The 21,307-nt window shown below is 43.1% G+C and overlaps 2 protein-coding genes across 10 annotated transcripts in view; both read left to right on the top strand.

The window, feature by feature from the left end:
- LOC109870925 (diacylglycerol kinase eta) overlaps window positions 1-13,402 on the top strand; it is a 72,794-nt gene extending 59,392 nt beyond the window's left edge. For 5 of the 8 annotated variants that reach the window (XM_031805866.1, XM_031805864.1, XM_031805867.1 and 2 more), the window contains 11 exons: window positions 192-288; window positions 2,020-2,127; window positions 3,519-3,632; window positions 3,716-3,850; window positions 4,044-4,204; window positions 4,345-4,450; window positions 4,552-4,644; window positions 4,738-4,857; window positions 5,068-5,173; window positions 6,284-6,414; window positions 9,465-13,402. In XM_031805866.1, coding sequence (XP_031661726.1) covers window positions 192-288; window positions 2,020-2,127; window positions 3,519-3,632; window positions 3,716-3,850; window positions 4,044-4,204; window positions 4,345-4,450; window positions 4,552-4,644; window positions 4,738-4,857; window positions 5,068-5,173; window positions 6,284-6,414; window positions 9,465-9,551 — 1,258 coding nt within the window. In that variant the 3' untranslated portion in view covers window positions 9,552-13,402. The remainder of the gene's footprint in view (window positions 1-191; window positions 289-2,019; window positions 2,128-3,518; window positions 3,633-3,715; window positions 3,851-4,043; window positions 4,205-4,344; window positions 4,451-4,551; window positions 4,645-4,737; window positions 4,858-5,067; window positions 5,174-6,283; window positions 6,415-9,464) is intronic. The other 3 variants (XM_031805868.1, XM_031805869.1, XM_031805871.1) reach the window with 1 other exon arrangement.
- Window positions 13,403-13,715: 313 nt separating this feature from the next.
- LOC109871356 (protein FAM171B) lies at window positions 13,716-21,295 on the top strand. Of its 2 annotated transcripts, none has more exons than XM_020462204.2 (8): window positions 13,716-14,102; window positions 16,263-16,496; window positions 16,684-16,776; window positions 17,205-17,363; window positions 17,529-17,699; window positions 17,871-17,987; window positions 18,295-18,418; window positions 18,721-21,295. In XM_020462204.2, the coding sequence occupies exons 1-8, from the start codon at window positions 13,895-13,897 to the stop codon at window positions 19,964-19,966; spliced, it is 2,352 nt and encodes a 783-aa protein (XP_020317793.1). In that variant the 5' UTR covers window positions 13,716-13,894; the 3' UTR covers window positions 19,967-21,295. The 2 variants fall into 2 exon arrangements, with proteins under 2 accessions (XP_020317793.1, XP_031661765.1); XM_031805905.1 differs by having other exon boundaries at window positions 13,717-14,102; window positions 16,283-16,496.
- Window positions 21,296-21,307: the final 12 nt, after the last annotated feature.

Genomic DNA, 21,307 nt, shown 5'->3' with positions numbered 1-21,307 from the left:
TTATTTCTCCTCTCTCATCCCTCTCTACTGTCCTCTCATCCATCTCTCTCCTCTATTCTCTCCCCCTTTTCCCACATTTTGTGTACACTCCTTTCTCTTCCTCACTCTGACTATCCTCCCGCCGTCTCTCTCTCTCTCTCTCTCTCTCTCTCTCTCTCTCTCTCTCTCTCTCGATCTTTCTCTCTCTCTAGGAGTCGTACTAAGAACAGGGTGTGGTATGGTGTTCTGGGCACCAAGGAGCTCCTCCAGAGAACCTACAAGAACCTAGAACAGAAGGTTCAACTGGAGGTGAGAGAATTAGAATTACCATAGAATTAGAATTACTAGAAAGGTCTTTCCCATTCAAATCAATGTTTAGTGGTCGATAGAATGGCGGCCACATAGGGTGTACCACAGGGAATGATAACCAGTCCATTGCTTTTGGAAAATATTCACACCCCTTCACTTGTTCTACGTTTTGTTACGGTACTGCCTTATTCTAAAATGGATACAAAATCATAAATCTGCACACAATACCCCATGAGAAAGCAGGTTTTTCAAATTTTGAGCAAATGTATTAAAAATAAAATACAGAAATATCTTATTTACACAAGTATTCAGACCCTTTGCTATGAGACTAGAAATTGAGCTCGGGAGCATCCTGTTTCCATTGATCATCCTTGAGATGTTTCTACAACTTGATTAGAGTCGACCTGTGGTATATTAAATTGATTGGACAGGATTTGGAAAGGCCCACACCTGTCTATATAAGGTCCCACAGTTGACAGTGGATGTAAGAGCAAAAACCAAGTTATGAGGTCGAAGGAATTGGGGCAGTTTACCAAAAAATGTCTGCAGCAGTGAAGGTCCCCAAGAACACAGTGGAATCCATCATTCTTAAATGGAAGAAGTTTGGAACCACCAAGACTCTCCCTAGAGCTGGCCGCCAGGCCAAACTGAGCAATCGAGGCAGAAGGGCCTTGGTCAGGGAGGTGCACAAGAACCCAATGGTCATGCTGACAGTTCTCCTGAGTTCCTCTGTGGAGATGGGAGAACCTTCTAGAAGTAGAACATTCTCTACAGCACTCTACCAATCAGGCCTTTATGGTAGAGTGGCCAGATGGAAGCCACTCTACAGTAAAAGGCACATGACAGCCCTCTTGGTGTTTGCCAAAAGACACCTAAAGGACTCAGACCATGAGAAAAGATGGTCTGATGAAACCAAAATTAAACTCTTTGGCCTGAATGCCAAGCGTCACGTCTGAAGGAAACCTGACACCATCCCTACGGTGAAGCATGGTGGTGGCAGCATCATGCTGTGGGGATGTTTTTCAGCGGCAGGGACTGGGAGACCAGTCAGTCATTGAGTGAAAGATGAACAGAGAAAAGTACAGCGATGCTTGATAAAGACCTGCTCCAGAACGCTCAGGACCTCAGACTGGGGCGAAGGTTCACCTTCCAACAGGACAATGACCCTAAGCACATAGCCATGATAATGCAGGAGTGGCTGCGGGACAAGTCTCTGAATGTCCTTTAGTGACCCAGCCAGAGCCCGGACTTGAACCTGGAGAGGTCTCTGGAGAGACCTGAAAATAGCTGTGCAGCGACACTCCCCATCCAACCTGACAGAGCTTGAGAGGATCCGCATAGAAGAATGTGAGAAACTCCCCAAATACTGGTGTGCCAAGCTTGTAGCGTCATACCCAAGACTCAAGCCTGTAATCTCTGCCATAGGTGTTTCAACAAAGTACTGAGTAAATGGTCTGAATACTTATGGAAATGTGATATTTCTGTTTTTTTATTTGTATGAATTAGCACAAAAAAACGTTATTTTTTGTTGCTTCGTCATTATGGGGTATTGTGTGTAGATTGATGAGGAAAAAAAACGTTTAAATCAATTTTAGAATAAGGCTTTAGCTTAACAAAATGTGGAAAACGTCAAAGGGTCTGAATAGTTTCTGAATGCACTGTACATACCCCTGGCCAGTCTGCAGCTTCTCCGTGTTGAAATAGAACCTAACTAACTCTTGTGTGTTCCAGTGTGACGGTCAGTACATTCCCCTGCCCAGCCTTCAGGGCATCGCCGTGCTGAACATCCCCAGCTACGCTGGAGGAACCAACTTCTGGGGAGGCACCAAGGAGGATGACGTGAGTACTGTTCTCTCTCTCTCTGTGTGTGTGTGTGTGTGTGTGTGTGTACTACTCGGCTTGTATCGTCTTGTACTACTCGGCTTCCTGAGGATGATGTACAGGAGGCTAAATGAGAATCAGGCTTCTGGTATTTGCACGGGATGACCTGTTTACGCCACTAAGTGGCACCTCAATTCTTACGACCATACTTATAATACTGCCTTTGTCACTCTATGTGTACAACACCTTTCCAGATCCCAAGGACTCTTGTTGTCTTGGTTGTCACTTAGTGGCTGCTGACTCAGTCTTGTTGGAGAAGAGAATGATAACACGGTTCTTGTTGTTCAGTAAACGTGTGTTTTATTACTGGAGCTGTGACGTTTGTAGATGTGTTTAAACCCTCTCCTCTCGCTCCCAGTGTCGGGGCCTGAGTATGACCCCTGGTGAGAGAGTTGGTCGCCTATCGACTTGTTTGTTTAAGACTCAGATAGTACAAGGGCTGCTGATGGATTGGAGTGTCGGTTTGCTACACACGCGCAGACGCACACACACACACACACGCACACCTCCCTGGTGTGGCCCCTAGTCCAGTGAGGTTACCTCTGTCTGTGACGTGGTGTTGTTATGTAATGGCTGTGCTGGGGCAGAGGAAGCAGCTGGGAGAGAACATTCAGTGGAACTGATCCAACACACACGTCATCCTGAAAGTTTACTCTTTTGTCTGTAAACACACACATACACACTTACAGTAAATTCACACGCACACACATACTTATTTCTTAGCCTGTGTTCAAACTATAAACCATCTACAGACCTGACTGTTTTGGCCACAATGAAAACATACCAATGTGTTATTGTGAGTAGGGCTCCACCTAGTGGAATTAGTCTGAACTACAATACAATAGCTCACAACTCTCTCTCTCTCTCTCTCTCTCTCTTTGAGCCTTTGACGTGCAGCCGGCTGAATAGTACAGATCTGCATTAAAGTGGCATTTCCGAGTGTATCGGAGCAGAGAAATTGTGCAGCAGAATGATGTCTAATTCATCACTACCTTGACCTTATCATGGACAATGTGGACAGAGAAATCAATATCAAGTCAGAAAGACCTTTAACTCCAGAGTCTTTCAATCTAAATTCTAACCCCTCGTTTTCACTAGATGATTTGGAGGTGAAGGAATTGTCAGGAAAAAATTTTTTTTTTCAATGGAGGGTGATGGTGATGATGACGATGGTGGTGATTGTGATAAGGATGATGAGGCTGATGTACCACAAGAAAAATCCCCCCCCCCACACAGTGAGCATCATCAAAATGCTTTAAAGCAATGTACTGTAAATGTGTTCGTTGTGTTTTAACCCCTGCCTCTATTATTGTGTGTGTGTGTTGTGTGTGTGTTGTGTGTGTGTTTAGATCTTCTGTGCCCCGTCGTTCGATGATAAAATCCTGGAGGTGGTAGCAGTGTTCGGCAGTATGCAGATGGCTGTGTCCAGAGTCATCAAACTACAACACCACCGCATAGCACAGGTAACACACCCGTGCGAACGCGCACACACTACTTGTATCATACTGTGGTTTTTCGCCATTATGACTCTTTCCTCCCCCGTCAGTGTCGCTCAGTGAAGATCACGATCCTGGGAGATGAGGGTGTTCCTATCCAAGTGGACGGAGAGGCCTGGGTACAACCTCCTGGTGTCATCAAGATCCAACACAAGAACCGAGCCCAGATGTTGACCAGAGACAGGGTGAGCGAAGTAGGGATGGAGTCCCAGAGTGTGAGAACAAGAGGACATGCAGTCAATGGGCGATAATATAGAGAGGGAGGGAGAGAGAGAAAGAGATGCTAAGAGGAAGAAAGAGAAGGGTATGCCCAAGAGGCTCTGTCTGTGGATGTGAACTCCTGTTCTCCCTGTGTGCCCCCTTCCTGTCCGTGTGCAGGCGTTTGAGAACACTCTGAAGTCGTGGGAGGACAAGCTGAAGTATGACAAACTGCCCCTGCGGCCTCACCTCTACTCCCAGCAGTCTGTGGACCTGGCCACTGAGGAGGAGGTAGCCCTCGTACAGCTGGTTGCCCGTGCTGCGGACGAGCTCATCACCAGGTACACACACACGCGCGACCACCTCATTTCGCTCCATTCTACACTGTTATCTGTCCTTTATATTGAATACTGTACCTGTAAAGACCCTCTGTCAATCAGCAGTCAGAACTCTGCCCTCTGACTCCCCTCTCCAATCACAGGATCTGTGAGGCAGCTAAGACCAATGGGCTTCTAGAGCAGGAACTTGCTCACGCCGTCAACGCCTCGTCACATGCCATCAACAAGACGCACCCCAAGTTCCCAGAGGTTAGGGACGTCATCAACAGGTTGTCTGTGTGATGGGAGGAGTGTGTGTGTGGGATTTTAGTTGTCTAATATCAGGCTTGTTTGTATTGCCTCTTCGCTAGAGTATGGCCAGGAACACAGCTATAGAAGTAGCCAGCAATGTGAAGGCTTTACACAACGAGACTGAATCCCTTCTGGTGGGACGGGTATCACTGGTGAGTTACAATCTAAGAAGATGTGCAGGGTCTAGGATCAGTTTAGCCTTCCTAAATCCTAACCTGAGTGTGTGTGTGTGTGTCCATCCACAGCAACTGGAACCATCAGATGAAGAGTCTTTATCCAGTGCTCTGCAGAGTGTGGAGATGGAGCTAGGCAAACTCGTGGATATCCCCTGGTTATACCATATACTGCAGCCCAATGAAGATGAGGTGAGAACACACACACACACCACACACACACACACACACACACATACACATACACACACATACACATACACACACACACACATACACACACACACACACACACACACACACACACACACACACACACACACACACACACACACACACACACACACACATACACACACACACACACACACACTTCTAATCCTACACCTGTGTCCCTCTCAGGACCCCTCATTAGAGTATGGCAAGAGGAACAGTCGTAGCAGCATGTTTAGAATTGTGCCAAAGTTCAAGAAAGAGAAAGCTACCAAGAAGACCAGCCCTCAGTCAGGTACGTGTTGTTCTTCTGCGTCTCTCTCCACAGGCTTTGTACACGCACACACACACAAACACACACACAACAAGAGTGTGTATATAATGTGTAAATATCACAGTACGTAAGTAACTATATAGGTTTAGAACTATGGTCTTTACCGTCTCTATGGCCTACATATAGTGGTTGAAATGCATTATCATCACCCAGTGTGGTGTCAGGGATTGTCTCTGTGATCTCTGTCTCCCCGGCTCCTCAGTCTGACCCAGCCATCCAAGAGCACCCCTCTTTTCTCTGTTCATGGTCTCATCCACCTGTCTACGCATGTACAGCAGGCACAAACCAAGGCCAACGACAGGGTGAGGGTGGTGGACGCAGGGCCAAAAACCCTGGGGTTGCCCAGAGAAAGACATTTTCTGTATTAGAACACCTTTTTGCCTTCATGACGACTGATACAACTGAACATTGACTGCATTTGTTTATGAATATTACTGGCAATTGAACATGAAAACAAGCCATTTCAACTGTAGGGTTTCTCGTCTCATAAACTCTCGTCTCATTGTTTTGGGGTGAAATGAGATATGATGCCAGACAGACAGTAGAATGGATACAAATAGAATGCCAGGGGATGGCTGGTCCTCTGCTTTAGGACCATGTCTGATATGTTGGGAGTGTGTTAGTCCTGCCTACAGTGAGGCAGGGCAAGGTGTTGATTGGGTGGGGCATTCCTGTAGGTTGCACAGGCTTCCACCTCCCTCTCCCTCCTACTTCCTGTATGTCTGTGTTCTGATTGGTGGATAACCTGCATGCCCTCAGCCTCTCTGGAAGGCCATTGGCCACAGCCCTGTTTTTCCGACCAACCAACCTCTGACATCTCTGTTAACCCCTCCTCTTTCCCGCCATCCGCTGCCGCATTTCCTCTCCCTCCCTTCCTTTCCTTCTCTACCTCTCCTCCTCTCCCTGTTTTCCTATCCCTCTATTGGGATTTTATTTCTCTGAGTGTGTGTATGTCTGTGTATACAAGCGTGTGTGTGGATGTGGGTGTGCTTCCCAATTTATGTGTGTGTGTGCACGCGAGCGAGGGTCTCACACTGAGCGAGCCCCTTCTTGCTCTACATGTGTGTGTAGTGGAGAGATGGGGCACAGAGGAAGTGGGCGTCTGGCTGGAGCAACTCAGTCTGGGAGAGTACAGAGACACCTTCACACGCCACGACATCCGAGGCTCGGAACTGCTGCACCTGGAGAGGAGGGACCTGAAGGTACACACACACACACACACACTCAAACATAACACACACCGAGACACACACACACACACACACACACACACACACACACACACACACACACACACACACACACACACACACACACAAACACACACACTCAAACATAATGCACACACAAATGCTAATACATACACACACGCTAATGCATACACACACGCTAATGCATACACACACACACACACACACCCGTTACCTCATCTATCCCCAGATCAACTCTCTTTCTCTCTTCCTCTCCGTTTCTCTCCATCTCTTTCTCTCTGATTCTGTTGGCCGTTAGTTGTATCCCTGTTTGCTACTCTGTGCTGCACTGCTCTGCTTGGCTTCCTCTGTGTGTGAGAGTGTTGCTTACCTACCGCCGGAGACTGGCTGCAACTCACTAACCCCCCAGTCTCCAATGGTACTGTGTGCGAATTGGGAATGGGACAGGGCTGGGGGAATGGGTGAGGGGAGGGGAGGGAGGGCTGGGGGGTGTGGGAGGGGTTAGGAAGGGTAAAGGAGGGTTGGGGTGCCACCATAGACGAGACTAAAAGCTGTTTTAAATATGAGCGACATAGTATTCACGGACAGAGGCACAACGACTCCCAGGGTTGTGTGAGTGAACATGCTTTTTTTGGCGTGATGCTTAACATGGGTGACAGATACTTGGAGTTATAGGAGAAAGATGTCCAATGTTGACTCCACTCTGAGAAAATACCTCAGCGAGAACAATTTAGACACCTTGTTTATGACCAGAACATCCAATGGGGATGATGGAGTGTCATTTAAACAATGTTTTTTTGAATAGACTAAAAAGTCTATCAGAATTTCATGTACCAGTGACCCTATGGAATATACAGGGGGGGGGGGGGGGGGGGATTGAATGAGGGCAAAGCGAGTAGGATGACTTTCTGACATTAGTAATAGACACACACATGCACACATCCATATGAGCAACAGGCCTACCATACCTTGGACTGTGCCAGTGTTTCTTTCTCTCTGTGTATGTGTGTGTGTGTGTGTGTGTCCCCATTCCAAATCTGTCCCATCCATGTTGCTATGGAAATACCATCATTACCCAATGAAAAAAAACAGAATTTGATTTTTTTTTCTCCTAAACACTATTACATAATTATAATTGATCATATTTAGAAACATGGTAACATTTTACTTAAAGGTCCCATGCAGCTGTTTTTATATCAACGTGAAATCATTTCTGGGTAACAATTAAGTACCTTACTGTAATTGTTTTTAATAAAACAAAATAGCTTCTTAGTAATGGGACATTTCTTAAAACAAGAATTTTGCTAGGACTGTCTGGGAGTGGTGAGGGGATAACTGAAAACTAGCTGTTATTGGCAGAGAGGTTTGGAACTATTTTTGTATTGGTCTATAAACTCATTTAACGTATGGTGATGTCACCATGGAAGGCCAAAACTCCCTCCCACCAAAACAGGCGGAAATTTCAGGCGGCCTTTTCAAACAGCTCTTACACTAAAAGGGCATTATCATCATTGTCACAATTTCATAGTAATATTCCAACCTCTTAGTGTGGGAATATATATAAAACACAGTTAAATCACATTTTTGACTGCACTGAGCCTTTAACACTTACAGGTAAAATGCATTATGATGCAGTTATAATGCATTGTAAGACTTGTCATACGCATGTAAAAGGCTCTTCCCACTGGGCAAAAACTGGTTGAATCAACGTTGTTTCCACGTCATCTCAACAAACCCCAAAATATGTGATGACGTTGAATCAATGTGGAAAACTGATTGGATTTACGAAAAGTCATCAACATACTGGAATTTCGTTGTTTTTTTTCTCCAATTTATTACGAAAATGTTACTTAAAATGTACTTAAACATGACGTCTTTTTTTCCACCTTGTTTGACTACCCAACCAATTGTAAACCAAAACTAGACGTTGAAACGACGTCTGTGCCCAGTGGGTTATAATGCTTTGCAGCATGTAAGTATGAAACATATTATAATTAAGCAATACAGCCTGAAGGGGTGTGATGTATATGGCCAATATACCACGGCTAAGGCCTGTTCTTAAGCACGACGCAACGCGGAGTGCCTGGACACAGCCCTTAGCCCTGGTATATTGTCCATATACCACAAACCCCCGAGGTGTCTTGTTGCTATTATAAACTGGTTACTAATGTAATTAGAACAGTAAAAAATGTATGTTTTGTCATACCCGTGTTATTCAGCCAATCAGCATTCAGGGCTCGAACCACCCAGTTTATAATCCCTATTATAAGACATTTTGAGTGCCGAAAGCATGACATTTGGCTTTAATTGGTATTATCAAACTATCACACAGAAAATGGCCAAAGGATCATAAATACAAACAGTGGCAGCTACATGCTGTTCAGTAGCGTGCTCCACGTTTGAATATATTTGCAATGGTTATTGAAAGGTAGGTACAGCACAACACATCTGTTCACACTGTCTGTTTTGTCATTGACCAGAAGATCTCATTTTTTTACAGTACATGACCTGTTGCTTTGTAACATCTGGCACTATAAGACATATTCAGCACACATAAAGTGAAATGCGTATTACTGGCTGCCTTTAAAGCTAGATTCCTTAGTTGCTAAATCCATTTTTTTGGACTTATATATTAATCATATATACTTGTTGATTCCTGAAGTATATAACTCATAAATCCATTGTGGACTTAATTTAACTGTCATACCCCATCAGAACCCAACATATAAGATTGTTTTTACTCCAATGTTTGTAAACAACTAAATATAAACAAACATTGTATAGCCTCAAAACATGGTTAAAACTATCATTTTTATATAATGGATGGTCAGTCTATGCATCCATAGCCCTGTCTATGAATTTGAGAGTGGTTACATTTCTCCAGACCCATCCCGTAGCTTTTTACCAACTGCCTTGTTTTTGTTTGAACTCTGGATTCTAGCTTTAAGAGGTCCTATATAGTGACATACACTGAGTTCTATAAATATTTAGTTTTTAAATAGTAGAATCAATGTTCTTAAGATGTCATCGTCTCTCCACAGGATCTGGGGATATCGAAAGTGGGTCATATGAAGAGAATTCTTCAGGGAACTAAGGATCTGGCTAAGACCGCCATGATTGACCTCTAACCCAGAAGTAGTTGGAGAGGAAGTGCCCCTCCACCACAGAGGAAGAATTTTGGAGCTCCGCAGGAAGAGCTGAATGCCTGGTATCTTGGGATGAATGGATGGATTTGATCCTTTGGATGCATTTGGGAAGGCTGTTTCAGAGAAGCTTTAGAACAGAAATGTTTTAGTGAGGCTGTGATTGGTGCCAAAATGGAAGATGGAACTTGAAAGCTGTTGACAGTGCAAAGAAGGAAGTCATAGATCTTCACAAAAAGCCATTTTTCTAAAATCATATTACCATTCATGGCACAATCAGGTATGCAACTTATCATCATTAGAAAAGTTTGATTGGTCGCCTGGCATCGTAGAGAAGGCCCAATCCAAGTAGCAACAAGGTGACTTCCATGAGTTTGTCCTACCAGCGGGGTGGGAGTGTGTCCAGTTCAATACAGTACCGTATGGCTTTGTGATTGGCTTACTGGCCCTTTGCTTAACAGTAGATGGCTACAGATGCAACACGACAGTCACAATATCCTGCTTTCACTGTTTACACCAGAGGAGATGGCCTACGTCCCAAATGGCACCCTATTCCCTATGTGGAGCTCTACTTTTGAGTGGTGCACTATGGTAGGGAATAGGGTGTGATTACAGATGTGCCCTGGGAGAAGGAGAGATGCAACATCACAACCTAAAGAGAGTGAAGCGAGGTCTCTGAAAACAGTGAGACATATGTTGCATGCTATGCTAGCTTGACTTTGGATATCTATTTGGAATTGCATGAATAGTGTTTAGATTTTTTTGGTGTAAAAAGAAAACACTTGAACAAGTTTTTTGTTTGTTTTATATGACTTTAGTATTATCATGCCATTTGTTACTACTGAAAGCATCATTTTGGTTTGAATAGAAAAAAGTGTGATGACTTCTATTTATTTGTTTTTGCATGATGATTCTGTGTCAAAGACCCATGTCGTGTGCCATATTTGAGTCATTTTATTGTAAATGTGCTTTATTGTTAAGAAACCATCCGAATTTAAGACAAGTTATCAGATTACATATTAGGAGTTATGTTTTGTCATTTGACACGTTTTCTGTTGATGTGAAAATCAGTACCAAAGTGAATGTCCAAGACACTTCCGAGCTTAAATGTTAACTTTGAAAGTAGTGAAAATATTGTTATAATGTGTTTGAGATAAATATCAGTTACGTATAGAGGGAGTGAATTTGCTGGTTGTAAGCCAACAATTTCATATTTTTATGGAATACTTAATAGGCACTTTTCCATTTTGGGTGTTTGCAAAGATACATCATCATATCAGTAGATACATTTCACTTCAATCTTTAGCATTTAAACATTACACAGAGTAACACTATGGTAGTGGGGATAGGAGTTATACATTGATTTAAGTAGAGCAGCTGAGGAGCAAAGGAGTCTTGCAAATTTGCAGCCTTTCTAAATTGCTCAGTGTGATATGTAATGTTAATAGGACACTTATTTTGTTAAATTGGTTGCATTACAGGGTATATTTGTATGTGATGCTAAGTATGCATTGTATATATGCAATCTAAACCAGTGTATGCATACACTGTTAGTAGCTATTCTAGTCCAATGCCTTTTATAGATTGCTGACATGACATGAAGTGGCAACAGCTAATGCGTTTTGATGACATTGTTTATTCATTTGCGCCATAAACACCAATTGTAGATGATTGTTTTTGTTAAGTAGACTAATCTCTCCTGTATGTGTTTTAATGCTATTGTATTTGAATGGAGGTGCAATACTGTGGTGGTTTTCATACAGTTTCTCTGACGAGTTGTTTCGCTGTGGGGAAAACCGAAAGGGTTTTGTATACACGGACGGGCTTTTAAATGAAAGAGCGTTTTTTTAACTAGTTCATTTCAATTCAAAAATTCTTCCAACATCTCACTGGTTTTTAGTCTCGTTCCTCTGTGCTTCCAGGATGATTCTCAAAGCAGGGAATCATAGACTGTTGAACGGGCAGACCTGACTGTTGTTCTATGTGTTTCTACACCATCCCTTGTATGTTCATTTACATCAGCTAAATACTTAGCAACAACTGTATGTTTATCATTGATCGGCCAACTTGTAATATCAATTGGTCCAATGATTTATTATTATGATCATTTTTTACCTGGAACAAAACTGTTCATGTCAGGATCTTGGCTCGCTTTATTGTACAGTCCTCCTGTACCCCAATATCTACTATCAAATGGAAATAGGAAATGATCATTTCAGGATCACATGGTAATTACATTTAGGCTTCTTTGGGATTCATTGAGAAAGAAATGAATCTTTTTGGTACCAGTTGGTTACCAATTGTGTTAATTTATTTGAAGTTGGTGCCAGAAAGTAGCTTGTATCTAATACTCCATAATTGTGCAGTGTAAATGTAGGACTGTAAAATAAAGCATTCCCTACAATATTCTTAGAGGGTGCCACATATCACAACTTGAAATTCCTAGTTTCCCACCAACCTCTCTTTCGGTGACTCCTTAAGAGAATTGACATTATCAAGAAGCATATAGACAATCCTCACAGTCAAGTATTTTTTTAATAACATGAAACCCAAATCATGAGGCCTTTAAATGTCCTGAAACGCAAACTTTTTTTTCTAGTCCTACCTTAGTAAAAAATAGTCTAGACAAAATAAATGTGCTTTATTGCAAGTATGATTGTTGTAAAAAATAATAATAATAATAATTCAAGTTCATAGCCCCAAGCTAGCTAGGTTCTTAACCAAAGATATGAATTAAACATATTCTGAACTTTTAATCTTTTATGAAATCCTAAGTACCCAACCCACAATTCTTGATCATTAACTGTATGTCAGTCATTGTGTGACAGTCAGATGACGATCAGTTCTTTGTTTGTGCCACAGTCATGTCTTGTTGTCTTTAAGTGGATTTGTTATGGGCTGGTATCACAGACATATTGAATATGGATTCATTTTAAGTAGGCCTAGCTCTTGTTCTCAGAGTGGTTTAACATTCCAATACATAGTTCTGTATTCATATTAAAACCACATTTTCAGTAGTCTGAATTCAAGTGCAATCTAGGTAGTTTATGTCTGTGTTTTCAGCTCAAATGTGTGTTTTCTCACTGCAGGTCAAACTCAAAGCTTTAGTTCACAGGCTATGTGTGTCTGTCTGAAGGGTCTCCACTCCAGGCTTAGAGACAGAGAGCGCTTGAGTTCTCCAACCTGGGGAGAGGTTTCCAGTACGCACAGATCTAAGATCAGCTTACCTCCCCCAATCCTTACCATAACCATTAGAAGGGGAAAACGCAAAACTGACCTTAGATCAGCATCCAAGGGCAACTTCAACCTACTCCATGTTTTCCAGTGTTGTGTATATATAATGCTGCAAACTGCCTGGTTTTCATAAACCAACCAAACCCTATGTGAGGATATTTTAGGATGATGGTCTATAACATGGTGGAAGAGAAGTGAGTTTCATTTGTTTACATTATGTTTACAATGGCACAGTTTTAAGAATACATATACATAGATATACAATATTTGCATATTTATTGCCTAAGGTTAAACAATATGATGATGTGTAACTGTGGTTTCATCTTTGGAATATAATGTTACAGTTGTGACCCGTGTTACTATCTGGATGATTTTGGTAAAAGTAGTTGGTCATTTTTATGACTAATAAGTGACTGTTTGCTGTGCCTTTTTATGGTTAGAATGCATGGTTAACTATTTATTACAATATGGAAGTCACTGAGATGTGTATTTTTGTATTCTGATTAAATAAATGGTTCAACTTTGTTGTACATTTTCCTTAGGCGCCTTAAAAACAAGGCTACCGGTTCATATCTTCCTTCTTCAATAAAAGTGAAAGCGTACACAATGTGTTTCCTGCCATAGACTGTTACCATCATTACCATCATTACATATGGTGTTTGTTTATATTGTTTGTTGTTGTTTCATCACATTTTTACAAAACCAATGTAGAGAGGACCACTCATATTGGCAGTTAATGTACTTGTTTACTAATTAACTGGTACTGGGCTATTTATGATCTGTTCCTGTAAAGTAGGCCTAACATACAATTGTGTATATATTTAGGCCTATACACATATGTTCAAAAAACAGACATTCAAAAAACGAAAAGCATTAGGCGACATTTATTAGGACAAAAGGGGTGGAGTTTGTCAAAGACTACAGACCTGTCTTGCATGCTGGTACTGGTAGTGACAGTAGATTCTGAACGAGGATGTTCATGTTGAACTAATTGTATCGCTTAGAGAACTACAATGGCCTACTATGCGGAGGATAATGTGGGACTCAATGCCTAATGTTTACCGTTATGTCTCGCTTTGTAACTGCAAGTAGTCATGTCAGTATTAGGAGTTTACCTGTTGTTATTCGCGCTATTCTACAGGGACGGGATGAGATTGACCGCAAGCAGTTTGTCTGCCGCGGGCCAGATGGCACAGCGCGATGACCGCGATATTGTAGACTTTATTGTTAAGGGCGCAGCAGACCATCAAGTGGTTCAACAAATTCAGCATCAGGACCAGACAGCATCAGTCTACTCGTCAGGTATGTGTTCGCCAATCAGTTAATAGATGGAATGTGGCTCCTGGTTATGAATAAAGATCTTCAAAGTGTGTGGTGTTAAAATAATATTGTGTAAAGTGCATAGATAGCCAACGAACATTTTAATCTCGTAAATTTCATGGTCATTTTTTTTACATCTTTAGATATATTAAATGTGAATAGTATGCCATACTTGCATGGTAGGCCTACAGGTGAGGCAGCACAGGTTGGTTATATTTTTCATTTTCCCTCCAGAGAACCTTTGAATGAGAGAGTCAGTTTAAATTGCGGTAGAATCCCCATTAGGAGTGCTGTAAGCCAAATATACCACAATGTAAGACATGCTGTGCAATGCATGTCTATCCATCTGCTGTTTGTTAGTCAGCAAGGAGAGTGAATAATATTTAGCAGATCATGTCATTCAGAGTGTGAATGAACTAGAACGTACAGCTCATTTCCAAAGCCAAACGTGTTCATTTTCATTTTGCTCGTCATGATATTGGTTTGGAGTCTGGACCACCATTACAGCATGATCCAAGGTCCTCATAGCATCTAAACAGCAGGCTGCCTACTTGTTTACAATGCCGAATGAATGACAGGCTTGCATTCATATTTCTGTTCAGAGTCTTTATGATTTATTCATTGTGTAGGAGTTAATTAGCATAATGCTTATTCACGTGCACTTCTCGCTCATTGCGTCCAATGAGGAACATTTATTCACAACAAAAGAACAAAAGGTACCTTTTATCATGTACCAGATGTTCAGTAGCCTTGTCCCATATCTCTTTGTGCTGTCTTACAGCACAAAGAGGTTTAGGACCAGACTAATGGGATCAGGAATTTGATATTTTGTCCCACATTGAAGAGGCTAAGACAAGGACTTGGATCATTTGAATGATTTGTTGAATTCCTCCTGGTGTGTCTCCTAACAGGGTCGCACTGTTTTATTGTCCTCTCTGCTGGACAACATGACACACCCTACAAGGTCTTACCATAAACTAGCCTGGTCCCAGATCTGTTTGCTGTTGCCTTGCCAATGACCATAGGGGCTGGTAAAATGGCACAAACGGATCTGGGACAAGGCTAACTGTAAGCACCGAAATGACCTAAATCTCAGCACCATTTCACTTTCCTATACATTTCAGTATGGTGTCTATTGGACAGCAATTTGACTTGGATTGTCCCGGTGATGTTGTGCAATTGTAGAGGGAATGGCTTAATCCCAACACAGCAGTGTCTGAACCAGAGCCATAGAGGATCAGTCTCCACAGGCCCATCTGCTCCTCCTTTTGGTGTACACACACACACACACAAACAAACACACACACTTTCCTGCATGATGTAGCCTAATTCCCACTGAAACCATTTGATGTTCTGTTTCCAAGTCTCAAAATATATTCTACATATCATGTCATATGATTGGCGTTACCAACTATAGCTGGCTTCTCAATCTCCATCTAATTTGAGTTAATAGCAGGTGGAATCACATATCTAGCCATCTCTATTGGAATTATGACCTCATAGCCCGTAAACCCCCATTCTGTCCAAACCGTAAATCTCTCAGAAGTGGGCCCCAATTCTCCAAACAAGTAGATTATAGTAATCTGGTATTATTCACCTCCACTGCAGATTAAACAGGCCCTTCTGTCCTGTTGGTCCACTAAGACTGCTTGGTTGAACATGAGTGTGAAGTGGCTGTAAGGGCAGGCTTCATCCCCTACACATCTCTCCTTCATCTCTACCGATCTGAAAACTGCAGGACTGTTGAAAGGGATGTAATATAAGCCTACCCAGAGATGAATTGTCACCTGTCCACCTCTATAGAATCAGCCCAAAGAAAGGATTTGATATCAATATCTTTATTAGCCTGTTTGCTGATGTAGCACAATGTTATCTTTCAAACGTCTTTATATATTCTCAATAATCGGCCAAATTGAGTTTCTGCGTCACATAGGTCCCGTGGGACAATTGAATAGAAATCCACAGGGAAATCCTCAAATGTTTTTGTTTATAGTGTTCTTATTAAGGCCTATTTTGCTTTAATCAGGACTATATCATTGATTAAAAAATATTGCCAATCAGTGTTGTCTACATTACAGTATCGAATTGTAACAAGGAAAAACATTTAATCATTGAACTGAATTTATCCTTTGCTTTCTAAAGGCTCTGAATTCCCTCTGAAGGTCCAGGTCAATGACATGTCAACCCGCCACGTCCTGAGCCTAGCCACAGTGGAGGTGTATGTGAACTACACCAGGACCAACTCTGCTCTCACCACTGAGGATGGTAGAGTTGTTCTTTATGTGCCCTACCAACTGGGGTTACCCCTCACCATCGTGGCTAGCATGGATAGTTACCTGCTCACCCTGCTGCCCTGGAAAACCACCAGGATGCCAAGTAAGTGTGTGTGGTGTATGTGTGTACTCGTCGTGGCGGCTTGTCATTGCAGTAGCTGTTGAATTCTAATGTGAGATCGCCATCTAGTTTCTCAATGTAACAACTACGTAGTGACGTTGTGGGGATCAAATCAAGCAAGTGCCTCTGGAAAGTTTCACCGTGCATTTTCCCATCTGGTTTATTGCAGTATTTTCAGCTGTGACCATGTCCCTGTTGTCCATAAACCAAGGCAACATCTGGTGGTTTGACGATTCAGTTCTGATAACTGGCAAAACATCTGGTATGTATGTTGCGTCTTTATTGTCTGATTTACTTTCCTGTTATTATCCATTCTATGATGCTTTATTTACACTCCTAGAAAAAAAAGGTGCTATCTAGAACCTAAAAGGGTTCTTCGTCTGTCCACATAGGAGAACCCTTTCAAGAACCCTTTTGGTTCCATGTAGAATCCTTTTGAGTTCCATGTAGAACCCTTTTCAGTTCCATTCCTTTTACAGAGGGTTCTACATGGAACCCAATAGAGCTCTACCTGGAACCAAAAAGGGTTCTCCTATGGGGATAGTCGAAAAACCCTTTTGTAAGCCTTTTTTTCTACGAGTGTACGGGGAACTACTCTTATTCATAGGTCCTAGTTCTTGAACATAAGCTAAACATGGCCTTGTTTTTGTCATTTATCTTCTTAATTACCATATGTCTTTTCATCTGTAGATGCCTTGTCTCAGCCCAGGGTCCAGTTCCCTAAGAGTCTCCTGAACCTGACAGACAGAAGAAGCCTCTCCTCTTTCAGAGCTTACCTAACAACGCCTCAGCCTCCCGTTGGGAAAGACTGCTACGCCTACACCGCTGGTCTTCTCATCAACCAGTCAGGTTTGTGTGTTTGTGTGTTTGTGCAGCTTTTCCAAACCACATTCGGAGGGAGGTACAGAGCAAGAGACAACGGCCTACAAATGAGCAACACTGTAATGATAAGACCTTTTTCGTCGATCTTTTGTATTTCAAAGGTCTTAAAGTAATAAGTGTTTTCTGTTTCAGGATACAGCAGCATTGAGTTGAGCCCCATAGCAGCTGTCAGTGCTCAACTCTTGTCCAATGGCAGAGAGATCCAGGTGACCGGGCCAGTACAGATCACTCTACCCCTGGGGGACAACTCTGGACTGCAGGCCTCTCATGCTGTGCCAGCCTGGTCCTTTGACCATACTACTGGTGAGTGTAGAGGTAGTTAGGGGAAGTTCCCCTAGACAATGATCTATGGTCAGTTTTACATGTTACCCTCTAATGGTTAAGGTTAGGATTTGGGGAAGGAAGGCTGACCCTAGATCAGTAGTTCATTCATGTCTTCAACACTTCAACATTCATGTCATCAATATTATTCAGGTGCCTGGATGAACAGAGGACTGGGAATTATGAAGATGGAGGAGGGGAAGTTGTTTTGGACCTTCATGGCCCCTCATCTAGGCTACTGGATAGCAGCACCCATGCCTTCGATCAAGGGTATGTACTGTATGATAGGAGGCAGTTTCCCAAATCAACAAAATATTTGTGACCCTTCAGAACTCCTTAAAACTTCAAACCTTAAAACGCACCTCTGTTTATTGTATTACTTCATAATTGTATTAATTTTAGGCCCAGAATGCAATTCAACCAGTGCTAGATATATTGAACTATACATTATTTATAGCTGGTGGTCATTTCCAGTAAGCAGATTGTCTATTGTTCTACAGTATATGAGTTATTTTTTGTGCTCTCATAACGCTCTCCAAACTTTTAACCAGACTCTTATGTGCTAATGTTAATATAGGTTACATGGGACATGCCACCCCTATGGACTTCATCTCCTACCATAGCTCCTTGATCGTGGCTGTGCTAGGAGGAACTCTTGTCCTCCTTGTTGGAGTTTTAGCAGTGATGCTCTGTTGTCGTAGGTAAGAGATGGATTCATTTTGTTGTTACCTCACTAATCTGTTATTGTTTAGACGTTAATGGGCCAGATTAACCAAGTGAATTGACAAATCTCCAGTGTCATCAAACTGTTAATTGATATTTTGTTTCACATTTGAACTTTTGTCAATATAGTATAGTATAGTCATCTTTTAACGATGTCAACTAATGTTATGATCTGATATCAACTGATTGTATATACCACACCTTTCAATGGTGGTCTGATTAGAAACATGTTGCATTTCCTAAGAGAGGTTTCTGTTTCGATCCACAAATGTTCTTCTAGGGAACCTAAGACAAAGAGGATCCCCGCCACCAAAATGGCGTCGTTGGAGATGGACCAAACCACCACGACACATGACAACCAACTCTGCGAAGTGTCCTCTCAAGACTCCACCCACTCTGAAGACGTATCCCACCAATTATTAACGAGGAGGGGCGATGGCAAATTGGACGATTCAGCCACTTCCAAGTACAATGACGACTTCAACATTTACATTGAGGGTACAGATCTTATTGGTCCAGAGTCCTCCAGGCCTTTGCAGCAGGCCCTTCTTGTCAACAGCAGTGACATTCTGTGGACACGGGGCATTTCTGAGGGGATAAATCTACCTCTCTCTCTCAATGAGAGCTTGTTCCTCCAGGACAGACTGCTCCACTTCCACAACCAACCTGTGGCTATCCGCCATGCTCCGGGGCTTTTGAGCTCACCAGAGCAGCCCTCTCCGGGATGCAGGTCTGCCACCCTGCCCCGAACAGGTGGGATGTACGACCTTGGGCAAGGACAAACTGTGGGCATGGACAACCTCACACAGACTTTACCCAAGGCCCCTCTGGCCACTCTGGAGCGCTCCCAGGGGCACGGCAGGGAGGGGACTTCACAGGGACAGGGAGGGCTTCACGGGGACACCTCCACCTTCAAGCCAGAGTCCTGGAGCCGATACTACAGCAGCCTCCCAGAGTCCGTCTCAGTCCCCAGCACGCTGAACGAGGCCAGAGGAAGAGGAGGCCACCGCCCTGGGGGTGGGCGTCCCTTTTCCAGTGAGCTCCAGGAAGCAGACCAGAATTCAGAGCAGACGCCCTCAGAGCTCACCAGGGCCAGGCCCTCTCCCCTCGCCCCACGGGCATGGTTTGTATCCCTGGAGGGCAAACCGGCCGCAGAGATCTGCCGCAACTCTTCCTCCGTCACGGACTCCAAGAGAAAACGCAGGGCGGCAGGGGACAGCCGTGACACCAGTCTTGACTCTGGAGTGGATATGAGCGAGCCCAACAACCAGCCAACTGTTGGGAATAGGCAGACGATGCTGGATCGTAGTGGCACCTTTGTCAAGAGAGCCACGCTCCATATTAAGCCCCCCCTTCTCGTCTCCGGTGAGGAATTGAACAAGGAGTGCAGCGGGAAAGGCGCCTTGGGGGGCCAGACCCCAAATGATGACGCCCCCCAGGGGACCAACCATGGTGCTAGCGGAACTAGTACCAACGTCTCACAGGAGAGAGGGGAGGGGCCGAGTGCTTGCCCAGAGAGACACTGAGTTCAGGGCTATATTCAGTTGTGGAATGTTCAGATATAAATTTACAACGTAGAATAAACATGTCCCTCTGACATGAACAATAAATATTCATGTCAGTTCAATTCATGACATTTTTATCTGCAGCGCTCCACAACGTTTGCCTACTGAGTGTGACCTTGGGCCACCTCACCCCCAGGAAACCATGATAAGGACAATGACAATAACCTGGCATCACATGGAGGAAAAGCCACTCACAAAGCTGAACTAGGAGCATGAGCTGAAGTTGTGTACGGGAATAGTCATAGACATCAAATTGCACTGACTGTGTCAATACATGTTATGACAATGCCTAAAGGTGGTGTTGTACAATCTCTTATATTCATCTGTCGAATGCAAACCTAAAGGAATCTTAGTTTCACTTCACCTCTGCCATTTCTTACTCATAACATAGAATGCATTTGTGTAGGCTGCACCTTTACAAGCCTGCCATGCATGTCTTCACTTAAGTTTCATTGTGAATCTGCCTGTCTGTGATTGACTATACTCACATGAAGAAAGTCTGTTACATTCCTGGAAGTAAGCACACATTTGCCTCAGCAACATTTGAACTTGCCAGTACGGAAAGTTGTAAGGTCTCCAGATTTACGTTCACTGCCAGATTCTGCTCTGTTAGACATCCTGTCCTGTGGTAAATTATATCTTCCTGTCCTGTAGCCTTTGAACTGTATGTTGGGTGAGATGGCTGCTCCCGCTCTGTTGAAAACCAGCTGTTGTTCATCTAGTTCACGGGACTCTAGACTCTCATTCCACCTCTGCCACTTAAATGTACCTGCTTGTACTTGCTGGTACTTCACCACAGTCATGGTTTTATCAACTAAAGTCTATTATTCTTGTCGTCCCTAGATTTTGTACAATTTATAATGGCATGAGTTGTTGTTTAAGTCAAGAGAATATTGAAAGAGTAATTACATTTTCAAATACGCTTGTGCGAGCCTGTTATGATGCATATGAGTTTGCTTGCAAATGACTCATCACTGGTTGGCACAGAGGCTTGTCACGACTTCTACCGAAGTCGATGCCTCTCCTTGTTCGGGCGGTGCTCGGCGGTCTTCTAGCCATCGTCGATCCAGTTGTCTTGTCTTCCCACACACCCTGTTCTCATTTCCCCTCATGCGTTGTGAATTTAACCCTGTGTTTCCCCTCAGGTCTTTGTGTGGTATTGTTTATTCTGTTTCATGTCATCCACACGTTAGTCTGTTGCGCTGGGTTAACCCATGTTGTTATTTTGTGTTCACTTTGCCATGTGCTTTTGGTTCGCCTAAATAAAAAGGCTCCGTTGGCTACCCAATATCTGCTCTCCTG

This window comes from Oncorhynchus kisutch, linkage group LG26 (assembly GCF_002021735.2).
Source record: "Oncorhynchus kisutch isolate 150728-3 linkage group LG26, Okis_V2, whole genome shotgun sequence".
NCBI classification, from domain to species: domain Eukaryota; kingdom Metazoa; phylum Chordata; class Actinopteri; order Salmoniformes; family Salmonidae; genus Oncorhynchus; species Oncorhynchus kisutch.
Note: the sequence above shows the minus strand (reverse complement) of the source record. Positions and strands in the feature narration are given on the sequence as shown.